At 50.4% G+C, this 16,917-nt stretch overlaps 2 protein-coding genes and 1 pseudogene across 10 annotated transcripts in view; 1 reads left to right on the top strand and 2 right to left on the bottom strand.

Moving 5' to 3' along the window:
* Positions 1 to 278: 278 nt before the first annotated feature.
* On the bottom strand, positions 279 to 5,411 carry ZNF511 (zinc finger protein 511). Of its 5 annotated transcripts, none has more exons than XM_053584473.1 (6): positions 5,281 to 5,411; positions 4,813 to 4,886; positions 4,381 to 4,471; positions 4,135 to 4,259; positions 2,056 to 2,205; positions 279 to 1,565 (listed from the first exon to the last, which is right to left on the bottom strand). In XM_053584473.1, the coding sequence occupies exons 1-6, from the start codon at positions 5,398 to 5,400 to the stop codon at positions 1,487 to 1,489; spliced, it is 639 nt and encodes a 212-aa protein (XP_053440448.1). In that variant the 5' UTR covers positions 5,401 to 5,411; the 3' UTR covers positions 279 to 1,486. The 5 variants fall into 5 exon arrangements, with proteins under 5 accessions (XP_053440448.1, XP_053440449.1, XP_053440447.1 ...); XM_053584472.1 differs by having other exon boundaries at positions 283 to 1,565; positions 5,248 to 5,400; XM_053584471.1 differs by having other exon boundaries at positions 284 to 1,565; positions 4,381 to 4,582.
* Positions 5,395 to 16,917, top strand: part of TUBGCP2 (tubulin gamma complex associated protein 2) — a 26,343-nt gene continuing 14,820 nt past the window's right edge. For 2 of the 5 annotated variants that reach the window (XM_053584460.1, XM_053584456.1), the window contains exons 1-6: positions 5,477 to 5,520; positions 9,465 to 9,586; positions 11,327 to 11,554; positions 12,974 to 13,102; positions 13,840 to 14,013; positions 15,951 to 16,110. In XM_053584460.1, coding sequence (XP_053440435.1) covers positions 11,405 to 11,554; positions 12,974 to 13,102; positions 13,840 to 14,013; positions 15,951 to 16,110 — 613 coding nt within the window. In that variant the 5' untranslated portion in view covers positions 5,477 to 5,520; positions 9,465 to 9,586; positions 11,327 to 11,404. Of the gene's footprint in view, positions 5,521 to 5,544; positions 5,695 to 9,464; positions 9,587 to 11,326; positions 11,555 to 12,973; positions 13,103 to 13,839; positions 14,014 to 15,950; positions 16,111 to 16,917 lie in introns of those variants that run through there. The other 3 variants (XM_053584457.1, XM_053584459.1, XM_053584458.1) reach the window with 3 other exon arrangements.
* LOC128581510 (G protein-coupled receptor kinase 5-like) lies at positions 5,720 to 8,854 on the bottom strand (annotated as a pseudogene).

The following is a 16,917-nucleotide window of genomic DNA, read 5'->3' as shown; positions in this document are numbered from 1 at the left end:
ATTTAAGGGTTCTGATGGGAGGAATGAAGAGGCTTGACACAGAGTCTGTGCCAGGGGACTGAGAAACTCTGGGAGGAACCTTCCTGAGCAAACCTCAAGTCAGTATTTATCATAAAACAAGTAGATAAGGCTCGGTGCCTGTGGCTCAAGTGGCTAAGGCGCCAGCCATATACACCTGAGCTGGCGGGTTCGAATCCAGCCCAGGCCGCCAAACGACGGCTGCAACCAAAAAATAGCCGGGCGCTGTGGCAGGCACCTGTAGTCCCAGCTACTTGAAAGCAGAGGATGGAGACTCGCTTGAGCCCAGGAGTTGGAGATTGCTGTGAGCTATAATACCACAGCATCCTACACAGGCAACAGCTTGAGGCTCTGTCTCAAAAAAAAAGGAAAAAAAAAATAGATAAAAGCTACTTGTAGACATCAGCATTGATTAGGGAGGACATGGAGAAAGTCAGATAGAAGGTCTCCAACTTTGTTTTTGCAAAACTGAAGACCTTGAGCACAATCTCTGCCTCTAGCATCAAGAGACTTTTGGAACCTAGAGAATCTTTACCTTAAATGAGGCTTGGTATTGGCACACCTTACATATACATTCTCTCTTGGAGGTCAGTTTTCTGATCTCCTGCATGTATACAACCCATGTGTCATTCTCATGATTCTTTAGGTCTCTCAAGCAGGAGGGAAGTCTTATGCTAAAGATCAGGGCTCAATTTCCCCTATGCTCTCTCAGGGATGGCACAGGCAGGGACTTGGCACGGTGTGTACTCTTCCTGGTCGCCCACCACTAAGGGCTCTGTGGTTCCAGAATCTCCCTGAAAATTGAAGGCTGGAAAAAAAAATAGTCACAGATAATAATCGCTCACTCCCCTATCTAGTTCAACACAGAAATGAAGACTCGGGTGGCGCTAGTGGCTCAGTGAGTAGGACACTGACCCCATATACCGAGGGCGGTGGGTTCAAACCTGGCCCCGGCCAAACTGCAACAAAAAAATAGCCAGGCATAGTGGCAGGCACCTGCAGTCCCGGCTACTAGGGAGGCCGAGGCAAGAGAATCATCTAAGCCCAAGAGCTAGAGGTTGCTGTGAGGCATGACGCCACAGTACTCTACCAAGGATGATAAAGTGAGACTCTCTAAAAACAAAAAAAAGAAATTAAGACTCAAGATCATCAATAAAAAATATTTATTTCATGTGTTTAAAAAGGATATTCTAAGGCTGGGCCCTGCATAGGGCAGGAAGCCATTCACATCTCATTCCCCACAGCATGTCGTAAGTGTTCCCAGCATCTGCAGGTCCCTCACTGGTTCTGGTAACAGCTAAATTCACGTGGGAACAGAGATATGGAGGACAGCAAAGGTCTGTCCCTGGGCTGGCCACACCAGAGTGTCAGAGAAAGGCCTGCTACTGACACGGACCAGTTAAGAGGCAACTGCCTCCACCTGCCACCTCTGAGTCTGCTCAGATGCCTGGTTCTCTATCTGAAATCATCAGTGGTGTTTGTTTTTTTTCTTGGGACTTTTAAATCCTCGAGATGCACCCTGACCAAAACAGATGGTAGCAGGTATTCTGAAATGGAAAAAAAGGCTCACATTAAACCACTACTATTTTCTTGCCAGCAGACAACCCAACTCATAATAGCAGTCTTGTCGTGTTTCCTTCTTATTCTGGAAATGCTCCCCCTCTTACTCTGTGGAACACTCAGGATGTGGTGGCTGCCCGCCTGAGCCCTGAGGAGCTCCCTTTCTGCACTTGTCTCAGGCCTGCTTCTGGTCACTGGCACTTGTTCAGAGAACTCAGCTGGGAAGGCTTCTGCCAGGCTCACTGGAGCTCAGGCTTTCCTGTGCCCCTCCGTTGACTGAAACCTTAACTGCCCACTGGGTCCCAAGACTCACTCACAGGCCAAGTGAGTGAGGCAACTGCAAGAAGGCCTTGAGGGACACACAAGTTCATTTTTTTTTGAGACAAAGTCTCAAGCTGTCACCCTGAGTAGAGTGCCGTGGCATCTCAGCTCACAGCACATGTTTAGAACTTGCTTCAGAAAGACCTGGATACTGACCTATGACTGTAGGTCCACCTGCCACCCTCACGTGCTGGGGAGGGGTCTGCAGGTTCACAGCAGACTTCCATGGCTTCCCCTTCTGACTGCTCCCTGTCGTCCCTGAGGGCTTCTGCTGCCGCATTCTCGCTGCCCCTAAGCATGGCTGGGCTGTAAGGGGCACAGGAGTGAGCACTAGCCCCATCTGGCTCTTGCCATCAGTTTTTCCCAGAAATAAACTTGTAAGAAAGAGACTTTTTCTTGCAAAGATATTTTCTTACTACTTTGACATAGTCTAATTTTTTTTTGGAGATGAGAGTCTCACTCTCTTACCCTGGGTAGAGTGCCATGGCATCATCATAGTTCACAGCAACATCCAATTCTTGAATCCTCTTGCCTCAGTTTTTCTATTTTTAGTAGAGATGGGGTATCACTCTTACTCAGACTGGTCTGGAACTCCCAAGCTCAAGCAATCCACCTGCCTTAGCTTCCCAGAGTGCTGGGATTACAGGTGTGAGCCACTGCAACTGGCCGGCATAGCCTAATTTTTTATTTTTATTTTTTAGAGACACAGTCTCACTTTGTCGCCCTCTGTAGAGTGCTGGCATCACAGCTCACAGCAACCTCCAGCTCTTGGGCTTAGGTGATTCTCAGTCTCAGCCTCAGCCTCCTGAGTAGCTGGGACCACAAGCACCTGCCACAACTCCAGCTATTTTTTGTTGCTGTTTGGCCGGGGCTGGGTTTGAACCCAGCACCCTCGGTATATGGGGCTGGCGCCCTACTCACTGAGGCACAGGCGCCACCCTATAATGTAGTTTTTTGTTTTTTGGTTTTTTTTTTTGTAGAGATAGAGTCTCACTTTACTGCCCTCAGTAGAGTGCCATGACGTCACACGGCTCACAGCAACCTCCAGCTCTTGGGCTTAGGCGATTCTCTTGCCTCAGCCTCCTGAGCAGCTGAGACTACAGGTGCCCACCACAACGCCCAGCTATATTTTGGTTGCAGTTTGGCTGGGGCCAGGTTTGAACCTGCTACCCTCAGTATATGGGGCCGGTGCCCTAGTCACTGAGCCACAGGCACAGCCCTATAATGTAGTTTTATAATGTAGTTTTCAGGCTGCTGAGAAAAACAGCATGATTACAGAAAATTCTTTATAAATAAATTCTATATTTATAAACTTAAGCCTAACAATTACACTGTCTTTTGAAAATAATATTTTTATGGTGCCATGTGCTAAATGCCTACCAAGGTCACCATGTGTCTTTTCATGAGTGTGAAAATTTACTAAAGCTAACCAGAGACTATAAAATAGAGTCTCTTCCCTAATACCAATGTCTCAATCCAGCATTGTAGGGTTTTTCTCCTTAAAATGATCCCTTAGAAGACAATTACCCTATGCATAAGCACTACGGCCAAGCATCATGGTTCATGCCTGTAATCCTAGCACTCTGGGAGGCCGAGGTGGATAGACTGCCTGAGCTCACGAGTTTGAGACCAGCCTGAGCCAGAGTGAGACCCTGTCTCTAAAAATTGCCTGGCATTGTAGTGGGTGCCTATAGTCCCAGCTACTTGGGAGGCTGAGGCAAGAGAATCACTTGAGCCCAAGAGTTTGAGGTTGCTGTGAGCTATGATGCCACAGCACTCTACCAGGAGCAACAAAGTGAGATTCTGTCTCCAAAATAAAATAAAATAATCAGTTAAAAAAAAAAAAGAGGCAAAAAAGCTCAACGCAATTCAAAGAATTATTCCTGGAGCTATTTCCCACAGTTAATTCTGAACAGTATAGTGTTCATAAATGAAGGGCTTTCTTGTCAAGCTTCCATACAAACACCAAGAGGGCAAGCATGAAGCCAGAGGGCCTGCAGCTGGTACGGACATGCCAGCCAGTCACCTGGAATAGTGCTAGGGAGGCCCCTTCCCACATGCCTGCAGCAAGTGGCCATAGGCAACAACATCCTCACCTGTGCTGCCCGCTCTGGCTGATGTGCCCTGTGGTCATGGTCTCAGCTGTGTTAAGTGGGACACAGATGCTGACTATCACATCAGAGTTTTTCTAAGGCGTTTCTAAAACCAAGGGGTGTGGCACTGAGGCCCACCTACCCTCTGCCTTTCTGTGGCTTATCAAACCGGAAATCCGCGGGATACAAGTGAAGCTTTACCAGGTGATCCTTCCGGGCTTTGCTGGTCTTGAACTTCTCTGTGCAGCCTTCCACCAAGCACTGGTACTGAAACAGAGACAGCCTCACCCTCGCCAGCCCCATCTCACCCCCAGCCTGACCTGCACAGAGAGTTGACCCCTGCCCTGGCCAGTGACAGGACCTCGGCGAGTATGGCGATCTCACCCACCATGTCCTGCCGCTCCGACAAGATCTGGAAGAGGGAATCGTGCCACTCCAGGATGTGTGCATCCAGCAGATGTCCTGAGGGAAAGGCCCGCCTGCAGAAGGAGCAGACGTTTCCGTGCAGCGTGTGGTAGTGGTGCTCGTAGTCATGTAGGGCGTCGAACACCTGGCAGCACCCTGCCACCTGACAGGTGAACTCGGGCACCCTGCAGAGGAGACCGTCTCCGTCTCAGGCGGATGCACTCGGTCTCCCTTTAAGAAAATTCCCTTAAAGCTCTGACGCTTCTCTTGCCATCCAGTCTCTTTCCACGAACAGGATGGCCACAACAGACTAAGCGAGGAGTACGTGGGGTGAGCGACGGGCAGCAGAGTCAAGCTCCCACTGCAGCGTCAGTAGAGCTGTGGCCCCAGAACGAGACTCCTTCCTGCCACTCACCTAGGCCTCTCTGGCGCCTCAGCCACTTGAGAGAGCACATCCCGGAGATAGAGATGACGCTGTACGTCCCCGTCCTGCAAGGGAAAGGCGCAGTGGGCTGGGTCGGGAGCCTCGCGGCCCCACCCACACCGAACTTCAGCCCTGCCCCCGGGATTAGGCCCCGCCCACCGCGGACTACCGCCCCAGTCCAGGCCTTGGGCCCCTCCTCCTGTGGGCTCTGGTCCCGCCTCAGGCCTCACACCCTCGCCCGCCCGCTGTGGGCTGCAGTTCCGCTACAAGCCTTAGGCCCCACCCAGAGTGGGCTCCGACCCCGCTCATGCCCCACCCCCTGTGAACTCCGGGCCCACCCACACCCTCTGTGGGCTCCGGTCCCGCCCTAGACATGGGTCCAGACCTGCCCAACACGACACCTGCCCTCCCTTCGCAGCCGCGCACCTCGAAAAACTCGTGTTCCCGCGGGAACCGTACCAAGCGCGCAGCGAAGCGGAAGGGCGTGGCCCTGGCTGCGGGGTCCCGCTCCACTGGCAGCGGCTCGGCCGCCGCGGAGCCCCCAGCCAGGCGGGCGCACAGCGCTGGGGGAAGCTGCATCTTCCCTGGCCCGCAGGCCACCGTCCATGGGCCAGGCGGGGTCGGACGGGGCCGGACGTGACGTCACGCACACTTCCGCACCGACGGGGCTGCGTCGGGGGCCGGGCTGTGAGGCCTACGGTAAGTCTGGGGCGGACGCGGCGTGGAACGGTGGCCCGGGGCGGGGGTAGCTTTTCCCACGCGCTTGCCCGGCCGTGCCACGCCCTGCGGCTCCGCCGCTGGCTCTTTGCCGAAGCCTTCCGGGCCTTCGCACCCCGGGACCCGGGCACCCAGCTCGTGCGGAGCAGAACCGTGGTGGGTGCAGAGTGGCGTTCGGGGCGCCCCCCGCCCGCCACCAGTCTGCGTCTAAAAGCGGAGGTTCTCATACCCAACGACCCTAACCCTACTCTCTCCCGGTCCCCTCTCTCTTCCTCCCCTCTCCTCCTCCTCTACGCTGTCCTCCTCTCCTTCCCTCTTCCCTTCCATATCTATTCTCTCCCCGTACCTTTCCTCTCCGTTTTTCCCCCCGCTCATCTCCGCAGCTCTCTCCCCCATACACACTCACTCCTTTCTCCTCTGTCCCCCACCTGTTGGTCTTTGGTCCATTCTTATTCCCTCCAAATCCATCACTAACTGGAGCCAAAGTGCTTTTGGGAAATAGCAATTTTATTGTAGCTCTTTGCTTCAAGCCCATGAGTGACTTCCCTTTACTATAATCCAAAAGCTCTTCCTGGCCTGCAAGAGTTTGCTCTACCTTTCCAATCCCCTCACCCCGTCAGCTCTCAAGAAGTAGGAGACCCGGTGCCAGGTGCTGAGGATGCATGGGTGAAGAAATCAGAACTCAGAGCCTGCAGTCCACCAGCAGAGACAAAAGTCTGCCTCAACTAAAAAGTTAATTAAGGCTCTTGTTTGTAATCCTAGCACTTTGGGAAACTAAGGTGGGAGAATTGAGACCAGAAGTTTGAGGTTGTTGTGAGCTGTGATCGAGCCACTGCACTGTAGCCTGAGCAACAGAGTGAGACCTAGGCTTAACGAAAAGGAGCTACATAATTAAAATGGTAATTGGGAAGGAATCATAGGACCCTGGAGATCTACGGCAGATGATGGACACCTATGGCCTACGGAGGCATGCACTTTCCACTCCTCTCCCAAAAGATTATTTAGCAGGACTTATACACATATATGTGTCAAAGAAAAGGGGGTGCTGTTAGTTTAAGAGATTAAAAAAATAATTTAAAAACTTTTATCACTTCATCCTAGCAGTGAAGGTTTGGGGCTGCACTGCCAGCTGGTCATTTTTTTTTTTTTTTGAGAAATTTACAAAACTTTTCTTTAAAAATAATAATAAGACAAAATTCAGTTCTAGTTAGGACGGTATTAAAATACGTGCAAGTTGTCATACCAACTGGACGTCTATTGCAATGTTTGACAACAGTAATCCAGTCCACCCTGGCTGGAGCCGCCTCGGAAAACAGACCTGAGTGGAAATTTCTTTGAGAAACCTCAAGGTTCTATGTCTACAGGTGGACAGCCTCCTTCCTCGGCTCCCAGATGGCTGCCCTGGCCACCCAGCCAGAGCAGAAGCTCCGCTGGTTCCCCCTCTAAGCAGGAGGGTCCGGGCTGCTTCCACCGCTGACCTCAAGGCCAGAGCCAAAACTAGCTGCTGCCCGTGGAGTTAGAATTGACATGGTTTGAATTTATGTGGTGATTAAAACTGGTCTTGGAGCTGGGCGAACTCTTGGAATTGTTCTGGTGCTGACGTTTAAAGATCCTCTGTAGCAGCCCTTTCTTGGGTGGTTCTGGTGGGTGACTCCTGTTCAGATCCGGCGACAGGGTGCCGTTAGGTCCAAATACATTCAGCTCCTTGAAGGATTCTGTCTCTATCATCTCGTTTTGCCAATGGATGGACACGGAGCCTGTGGAGAACTTGGAGTAGAAGTCGTCATCTGTGTGGTCCAGGTTGATGCCCTTCACAGTGCAGAACTACTCCATGTCCAGCACATCCTTACAGTACACGGACTGGAGGTCTGGAACAAAGGGAGGGTCCAACATCCCGGCTTCTAAGCGCTTGAAGTTCATGTTCCTGAAGAAGGGGTGTCTCTTGACCTCGGCTGCCCCCTCCTGGCAGCCCAGCCTCTGCTTCACATCCTTGGTGAGCAGCATCTTGCAGATGGACTTGGCCTTCTCGGAGAACTTGTGGGAGTACACCTCCTCCGTCTCCAGGACCTGGCGATCCACCTCCTCTCGCTTCACCTTCTCCTTGCGGCCCCAGAATGGCAACTGGCCCTCAATCATCTCGTAGACGAGGTAGCCCAGGCCCCAGTAGTCAGGGCTCAGGCCATACCTCTGGTTGTTTAGGACTTCTAGGGCCATGTAGCCCACGGTGCCCACCCGGCCGCAGATCAGCTCTCCTTCGGGGATCTTCACAGCCAGGCCCAGGTCTGAGATCCTGATGTGGCCATAATCGTCTAACAGGATATTTTCAGGTTTCAAATCTCTGTAGACGGTGTTCTCAACGGTGGAAGTCCTCTAAGCCACAGAGGATCTCAGCTGCGTAGAACAAGGCCCGTTCCTCCTCGAAGCTGGGGTTGCCCATGTTGTAAATGTGGAACTTCAGGTCACCCCCATTCATGATGGTCAGGACCAGGCACAGCGCATCCTTGGTCTCATAGGCATAGGCCAAGTTGACCACAAACCGACTGTTGACCTTCTCCAGAATCTGCTTCTCATTGAGTGCCATGGATTACTCTTTCCTCTTCTTGATCCTTTTCTTCTCCAGGCGTTTGCAGGCGTACATTTTACCTGTGGCCCGAACCTGGCAGGCGCAGACCTCTCCAAAGCCCCCCTTTCCTAGCACTCGATACTGCCTGAAAGTGTTTTTGGTCACTGGTTGCCTTTCCAACCACTTCCACTGGAGAAAGCGGTCAAAGTACATGCTGCCCAGGTAGTCATGGACGGACTGTGCACAGGTAGAGGAGAGTTCTTTGCACAGACTCTGCAGGAGCTTCTCCTCCGTCTGGGAGACCAGGTCTTTGCCAACTTGGGCGATGAACACTGGAGACTTAAGGGTGAAGAACTTGGTCATAATTTCCTTCCCTTTTTCTCCCAGTTTTTCATCTGGGGTAACTTCATATTCTGACACTGAGTCCAGGAACTGAATGTAACATTCCAGCCCAGGCCTGGTTTCACAGAACTGCCGGAAAAGCAGCCTCCCAATTGGCTGCTTGTCACATAAACTGCAGTGATCTCTGTCTATGGTCCTTCGGAGGTCTTCACACTGGCTAATGTGAGGGAACTTCAGGATTTCCTTCCACTTCTTGCTTTTCCCTTTGCTCTTTCTTTTTTTTTTGTAGAGACAGAGTCTCACTTTATGGCCCTCGGTAGAGTGCTGTGGCCTCACACAGCTCACAGCAACCTCCAACTCCCAGGCTTAAGCGATTCTCTTGCCTCAGCCTCCCGAGTAGCTGGGACTACAGGTGCCCGCCACAACACCCGGCTATTTTTTTTTTTTGTGGTTTTTTGGCCGGGGCTGGGTTTGAACCTGCCACCTCCGGCATATGGGACCGGCGCCCTACTCCTTGAGCCACAGGCGCCGCCCAACACCCGGCTATTTTTCGGTTGCAGTTTGCCCGGGGCTGGGTTTGAACCCGTCACCCTCGGTATATGGGGCCGGCGCCTTACCGACTGAGCCACAGGCGCCACCCTCCCTTTGCTCTTTCCTCCGCCCCCTTCTCTGGCTTTCAGCAAGACCGTGTTGGCCACGGTGTTTTCCAGCTCCATTGACAGTCGGAGGTCAGCGAGGGAGCCTGCCCGCGGGGCTGTCAGCGCCTGGGGTGCTGCTGCCGGAGCCGGGAGTGAGCAGCCCGCCCCGCTACCGCATTATTCCTGCCCTGAACCCTCCGAGTTTTCCCCTCTGCAAAGAGGAGCCGCCGCTTCTTCCTCCCTCTGTGTCCCCCCTCCCTCAACACTTTCCCCCCCACCCCCCACCCTCCTCGTGTCTCTGTCACTCCATTCTCCGCCAGCTGGTCATTTTTAAGCGTAAGAAGAACCATACAGATTGAGACTCTGTTTTCCTCTCTTACTAGTCATGTGCCACAGAAGAAGTCAACACTAGTTCCCTGAGCCTGTAACATCATGTCTTCCTGCACCTCTTCTGTACACGCAGTCTTCTGTGTGTTGTGTTACTGCAGCAGCTGCTGCTGGGCAGGTATGAGGCCTAGGAGCCGGAGGCTGCACTGTCTAGGTCTGTGTTTGCACACGATCACCTAAAACTTTCTTATAATGTATCCCCGTCATTAGCTCATGAGTGTGTTTTTCTTCTCTGTATAAAAGCATTTGGGCCCTTGATAATCATTCACAAGCTGTAAAATGTTTTAAAGCCAGCCTGTACAGTTAGCTCTGAACTCTCAACAGAAGCTCTTTTCACTTACTTCAGTTTTACTCGATGGCTGTTCACCAGGACTGTATGGCCCAGCTCATTCATGGTGGAAAGTGATATCCATGCCATTGCTTCCTTATTTCTGGTCCCTGCAGTAGCTCGTACTCAGTGCAAGTCCTGCGCGTTTGTCCATTTGTAGTGACTAATAGAAATAAGAACTTGGGAGCATCAAAAAGATCAAATGAGCGATTACAGTTAAATGTTTTCCAAAGTTGTGTTTTCAGATGTTTAGCATCCCTGGCCCTTGCCCACTAAGTATCAAATGGACCTTTTGGTCACATGACAACCCACAGCTGCCTACATTTCCAAAGGTGCCCCGGGGAAGTGTTCTATGCAGGGGAGAGCTGCCTTCCTGTAGGGCACTGGTGGGCCCCTTATAGGAATAACATATTCTATGTGGGGATGTCTGTGCTTCTGTTTTTACCACAATATAAAGTTTCCTGAAGACAGTTTTTAAGTAAATGTTCACTATTCAGAAGTAGCTCTGTCTACTGTATCTTGTGGAGGGTGCCTTGTTTCTCTGCCAGATGATTTTCTTGCCATTTAACTTGACCCAACTGTGCTCAGTCCAGCAGTTGCAGGACAATATGCAGACTTGGGGCAGCCTGGTGGAATGTGAGCAAAGCACATTACTGTGAAACTAAAGGAGGCCACCAATCAGAAAGTTTCAGGTTGTCTTTTCTGTCTCGTGAGGAGTTAGCAGTGCCTCATTCAAGGCTATGGTGACTGTTCAGAAGGTATCTGGTAGTTTTTAGATGGCCTTGTGTAAACAGTAGCAGGTAAAAGAGTTAGCATGTCCTGCGGTTACCAGGGAGTTGGGTCCAGCAGTTGGGAAACAGAAAAGCCAGGGGCCACCAGGGCCATGTTCAGGCTGCCCACGTGACGCCAGCTCCTGGGCAGTGGTGTGAGCCTGGAAGATGGACTGGGAGCAGGGGTTGAGCTGGGGAGAGAGCAAAGCCACCCCCTATTGGCCCCACCCACAGGGGGAAGAGGTGAGAGACTCTGAAAAGCTGTGGGTGGCCAGAAAGGCTGTGGTGGTGTTGGGGGACAGACCCAGGCATGCTGGGCAAGGTTTGTTCTAGACCTGTTATTGGCCAAGTTTGTTTAAAAAAATGTCTTATTGGGCGGCGCCTGTGGCTCAAAGGGGTAGAGTGACGGTCCCGTATGCCGAAGGTGGCGGGTTCAAACCCAGCCCCGGCCAAAAAAAAAAAATGTCTTATTTGGCCAGGGACAGTGGCTCATGCCTGTAATCCTAACACTCTGGGAGGCCAAGATGGGTGGATTTCTTGAGCTCAGGAGTTCATGGCCACCCTGAATGAGAGTGAGACCCCATCTCTACTAAAAAATAGAAAAACTAGTTAGGCATAGTGGTGCCTGTAGTCCCAGCTACTTGGGCGGCTGAGGCCAGAAAATCACTTAAGCCCAAGAGTTTGAGGTTGCTGTGAGCCACGACAAAGGAAGACTCGGTCTCCAAAAAAAAAAAAAAAAAATTTTTTTTTTAATTTACAGGGTTTTACCCTTAGAAGCAGTTTTCCTTCAACCCTTAGGAGAATACATTGTGATGTTGGCATCTCTGAGGTAAAAACCATGAGTGAGTTTCGGATTCATCACGATGTCTATGAGCTGCTCAGCTTGCTGCGTGTCCATGGCGGGGATGGGGCTGAGGTCTACATTGACCTGTTGCAGAAGAACAGGACCCCATATGTCACAACCACTGTCTCAGCCCACAGTGCCAAGGTGAGCATCTGTCCTGGGGCAGGGCTGTGTGTGGTACAGGGGAGCATCCATCCCCCCCCCAGCAGCCTCAGCAGGGCAGCAGTAACAGCAGGCAGGTGGCCCTTATCAAAGTTTCTCCTATGGTGTGTGCTCCATGGTAACTCTGCTGACTCCTCGAAAGAGAAAGCTGGGCTTGAACTGGCTCTTACCCATCTGTAGCCAACAGGGAGGGACATTCATGACATGTGGGCATCCTTGTGGATAAAAAGGAACGCTACTGGTATTAACCACTTTGAAATACCTTTTGAATATGAATATTATTTCTGTAGTTAAATAATGTGTAATTCAAAGTCACAGATCGACTCAGCACCTGTAGCTCAGTGACTAGGGCACCAGCCACACACACCAGAACTGGCAGGTTCGAATCCAGCCCAGGCCTGCCAAACAATAATAACAACTGCAACCAAAAAATAGCCGGGTTTTGTGGCAGTTGCCTGTAGTCCCAGCTGCTTGGGAGGCTCAGGCAAGAGAATCACTTAAGCCCAAGAGTTGGAGGTTGCTGTGAGCTGTGATGCCACAGCACTCTACCAAGGGCGACAAAGTGAGACTCTGTCTCAAAAAAAAACCAAAGTCACAGATCTTTAGTAAAAGATGATTTTTTAATTTGAACTACATCTTTTAAAACACAGCATGGGCTGAATGTGGTGACTCACTCCTGTAATTCCAGCACTTTGAGAGGCTAAGGCAGGAGGATCACTTGAGGCCAGGCATTGAAGACCAGTCTGGGAGTCATAGCAAGACCCTGTTTCTAAGAAAAAAATTTTTTTAATTAGCTGGGCATGGTGGCGGGCACTTGTAGTTCCAGCTACTCAGGAGGCTGAGGCAGGAGGATGGCTTGAACCCAGGAGTTTGAAGGTACTGTGAGCTGGGCTGACACCAGGGCACTCCAGCCTGAGCGAGAGAGTGAGGCTTGGCTCAAAAAATAAATAAATAAATACACATAATGCAGCTTCAGTTATTTAGCAAGCAATGGCACAAGGGTGATTGGATGGAGTAACTAAGTGTAAATACAGTTATATTTAGCTTATTATAAAAGGAACATTGTAAATCATTGAGTTAAACACTCCTGAACCTGTACACAGTAATAGGGTCCAGAGGGAATAGCATTAAGTGCATAAATGGACATATAAATTACTAGGAAGAAATGTAAGTGACATCTGATCCAAAGCTTAAGTAGCATAAAAGAGAAATTATAGAAGAAAACATGGATAGGTTTTACACAATGTTTAAGTGATTTTTCTTGGTCTATTTCAGAGATAGGCAATTATTGAGACTACCTAGTTTAACTCTATTTTGGCTTTGTGTTTAATTTTCTTAAAAGTTTCCTTAAAGTGTCAGATTAATCATTGACATTGAATTACTTGTGTTTGTGCTTTTTAGGTTAAAATTGCAGAGTTTTCTCGTACTCCAGAAGACTTTCTAAAGAAATATGATGAACTCAAATCTAAAAATACAAGGAACCTTGACCCACTGGTGTACCTATTGTCAAAACTTACGGAGGACAAAGAGGTAAGTGTCCATGCTGGCCCTCATACCGCACCTGCCTGGGCAGGCAGGAGAGGACATTGTCTTAGTGTCTCTGGAAGGTGGTGGCATGTGTTCCGATGGAGCCTGTGCCATGGAATGTGTCCTGTGATGCCCCTCCTGCCTGCTCTCACTCCTGCACTCCTCGACTGGTCCCAGCCTCCTATCAGAAACACTTGGAGGTCGCTAGGTATATATTCAGAATGAGAAGTAACTCTGATGGGTGTCAATATGAGAAGTATCAACAGTAGTGACCTCAGGCTGGGCAGTCCACCTTTCCAGGGAATGCTGGGTTTCTTCCTGTTGCAACTTACTTTGAGATTAAGAAAAGTACACGTCTGGGTGGAGGTGTCCACCAGTGATGTGTTAGAGGTAAAGGGCGTGACTGTGTGTTTCTGGATCACCAGCACCAGGGACAGATAGAGAAATGTGGTTGGTGCAGCCAGGGGACCTCAGGTACAGTGCAGAATGAAGCTTGCTTCTGGCAGCAGGGTTGGGGATTGACTTTCATAGATGACTGTGAGGTTCCTTCCCTTGTGTTTTTGAGATAGGGCAGGTAGTACCACGGGGTGTGAAACACATGGAGACCATTCATAGCTACCGAGCCGACATAGAGCCCTCATGTTCCTTGTGTTGGAATTAGAAAAGAAGGAAGGCTACCTGTTCTGATGAGACACACCCAGGTTGGACTGGGGTGAACGCACAGCTTTGCATATTTTCAGACTCTGCAGTACTTACAGCAGAATGCAAAGGAGAGAGCTGAGCTCACAGCTGCTGCATTGGGCAGCACTGCTGGCTTCAGCATCCCCGCAGCAGCTTCCAAGATCTCCATGCAGGAGCTCGAAGAGCTGAGGAAGCAGCTCGGCAGCGTGGCCACAGGGTCCACATTGCAGCAGGTACCGTGTCCCCTGCATGTGCCAATGGATGGGCGTGTTTCTCTGTCACTTATAAAAATGAGTTTGAATTTAGAGAGGCTGAGGCTTAACAGTCGTGATCTAGCTCTTATGGGTACTTTTATTTATTTATTTATTTATTTATTTTCTGAGACAAGAGTCTCACTTTGTTGCCCTTGGTAGAGTGCTGTGGTGTCATAGCTCACAGCAACCTCAAACTCTTGGGCTTAAGCAATTTTTCTGCCTCAGCCTCCTGGGCCCAGTAGCTGGGACAATAGCCACACACCACAACAACTGGCTATTTTTTTAGAGACAAGGTCTTGCTCCGGCTCAGGTTGGTCTCAAACTCATGACCTCAAGCAATCCACCTGCCTCGGCCTTCCAGAGTGCTAGGATTACAGGCGTGAGCCACTGCACCCAGCCCATGGGTAATTTTTTAAGCATTCTGAGTGCTTCTGTCCTGTTGAGCAGTTTAGTGTGGCAGGAAGGTCCTGGCAGCTGGGGTGAGAGGCACCTCTTATAAAACAGTTAATGGGTCTGAGCCAGCACAGATGGTGATTCCCCATTTCCCTCCTGCAATTTTTGACTATTTGTGAAAAGCTAATAGTTTCTAAATTGTTAAAATTTTCAAGGTTATTTTCTTCATTCTATACTTTCCTCTTATTCTTTTTTTTTTTTTTTTTGAGACAGAGTCTCACTATCTCACCCTCAGTAGAGTGTTGTGGCGTCACAGCTCACAGCAACCTTAAACTCTTGGGCTTAAGCGAGTCTCTTGCCACAGCCTCCCAAGTAGCTGGGACTACAGGCACCCACCACAACGCCTGGCTATTTTTATTGCAGTTGTCATTGTGTTTAGCAGGCCTGGGCCACATTCGAACCCGCCAGCCCCAGTGTATGTGGCCATCACCCTAACCACTGGGCTAAAAGTGCTAAGCCTATTCTTTCGTTTTTTGATGTGAGTCATCTTCAAGTCCCTCCTGTTGTAGCTGCCACCCCCAGCCTTTCTGACCTTCCCTCCCTTTCAGAGCCTCGTCTCCAAGAGGCAGCCTAGCGTGTGTGTGTGTCTGAGTGTGGTTCCAACAAGGACAAGGCTGATGCTGATGGGCATGTCTGTGTGCAGTTGAGGCTGTCGCAGCCTCACTTTCCCATGTAACACGTGAGGAAAGGGAGGCTTATTGCTGAGTGCAGAGCTAGTTTGCACCTGCTCCTGGCACAGACCACCCAGTGAGAGACAGTGCTTCAACAGCTGAGCCCGTCCAGCCTAACCCTGTGAGCGTGTCAGGTCTCCATACCTGCTGGAAGGAGCCACTGCTTGCACGCTGCCTCCCAGACCTGCACCAGCTCCTGCACAGCAGGACTGCGTATCTGTTGCTAAAGCTTGGCTTCAACCAGCAAGTCAAGTTTACACTTAGTCACCACCAGGAAAAAGAGATTCTGGTCTTAGACTTCTGCTCTGAGCTGTGGCCTCACTCCCTGACATTCCTGTCAGCCAGTGCCCAAGATTACCTGTGGGGGCCACACTGGACCTACACCCCTGAAGAAGAGAGGGTTTCTCTGTTTCTCCTTCTCCTAGCCCTTCATGCTGTGATAAGCACGTAGAAGTGTATCTTAGGCTGGGCGCCTGTAGCTCAAGTGGCTAAGGCGGCAGCCACGTACACCAGAGCTGGCGGGTTTGAATCCAGCCAGGGCCTACCAACCAACAATGACAACTACAACCAAAAAATAGCCAGGCATTGTGGTGGGCGCCTGTAGTCCCAGCTACTTGGGAGGCTGAGGCAAGAGAATTGCTTAAGCCTAAGAGTTGGAGGTTGCTGTGAGCTGTGATACCATGGCACTCTACCCAGGGTGACAGCTTGAGGCTCTGTTTCAAAAAAAAGGGGGGGGGGTATTTTATTTTAGCATTTGCACTATAGTTTTCTGGTTTTGTTTTTAAAAACTAGTCTCTGGAACTTACAAGAAAGATGCTTCGAGACAAACAGAATAAGAAAAACTCTGGCCAGCACCTCCCTGTTTTCCCAGCATGGGTGTATGAGAGACCCACACTTCTCGGGGACTTCCTGACTGGCTCAGGTGTAAGCACAGACGTGGCTTTGCCTATAGGTATGTAATGCTTATTTTTAGAGCTCCAGGAATGTCATGACATCTGTGCCTGTGTGATCCTCCCTATTCATAAAGCATCTCAGCAGTCTCTTCCCCTATCTTTCCACCAGAGTGGGGGATGGACTGGGAGGCCATGCCTGGGGGGCTCAGAATTGTGTGGCGACTTGTCTCTGATGGTGACTTATAATTCTTGCAGACTGTGCTACAATGGTGCTCTCAGAGGCCCTTTGAAGTAGTGCATCTTTTTTTTTTTTAGACAGAGTCTCACCCTGGATAGAGTGCTGTTGTGGCATTGGCATAGCTCACAGCAACCTCACACTCCTGGGCTCAAGCAGTCTTCTTCCTCGGCCTCCCAAGTAGCTGGGACTATAGGCACCCACCACAACACCTGGCTACTTTTTCTATTTTTAGTACAGATGGAGTCTCACTCTTGGTCAAGCTCTCAATCCTGAGCTCAAGGGATCTTCCCACCTCTGCCTCCCAGGCCGGTCTAAAAGTGCTTTTTGAATTCCTGATTCATCTCCTTACCAGTTGAACTTATTCAAGTGTAGTGGGCCCTGGTGTGCAGTTGGGATTTCAGAACTCAGGGGCCATCATGCCTCTTGGTCCTGGACCTGTCCTGGCAGTTTAGAATCTCAGCCTCTGGTTCCCCACTGGGATCACTTGAAGGCGAATGTAACAACTTTTTTGTCCATAAATATCTGAGAAAGTTATAAAGAAGGGAGCAAATGGGACTGTGACTGACCAGCAGATGAGGCCCCTAGGGGCCTGTGGGGATTGGTGGGAGTGGGAGCATGGGGCTTCAGC

The sequence above is a fragment of the Nycticebus coucang genome, chromosome 3 (genome assembly GCF_027406575.1).
Source record: "Nycticebus coucang isolate mNycCou1 chromosome 3, mNycCou1.pri, whole genome shotgun sequence".
Classification (NCBI taxonomy): domain Eukaryota; kingdom Metazoa; phylum Chordata; class Mammalia; order Primates; family Lorisidae; genus Nycticebus; species Nycticebus coucang.
Note: the sequence above shows the minus strand (reverse complement) of the source record. Positions and strands in the feature narration are given on the sequence as shown.

Coding starts and splice junctions, on each gene's coding strand:
- ZNF511 (XM_053584470.1), bottom strand. CDS start 5,400: ATGCAGCTTCCCCCAGCGCTGTGCGCCCGCCTGGCTGGGGGCTCCGCG. Junction 4,583..4,812: donor GAGGCGCCAGAGAGGCCTAG/GTGAGTGGCAGG, acceptor TCTCCTCTGCAG/GGTGCCCGAGTTCACCTGTC. Junction 1,566..2,055: donor AGGTGGACCTACAGTCATAG/GTCAGTATCCAG, acceptor TTTCCATTTCAG/AATACCTGCTACCATCTGTT.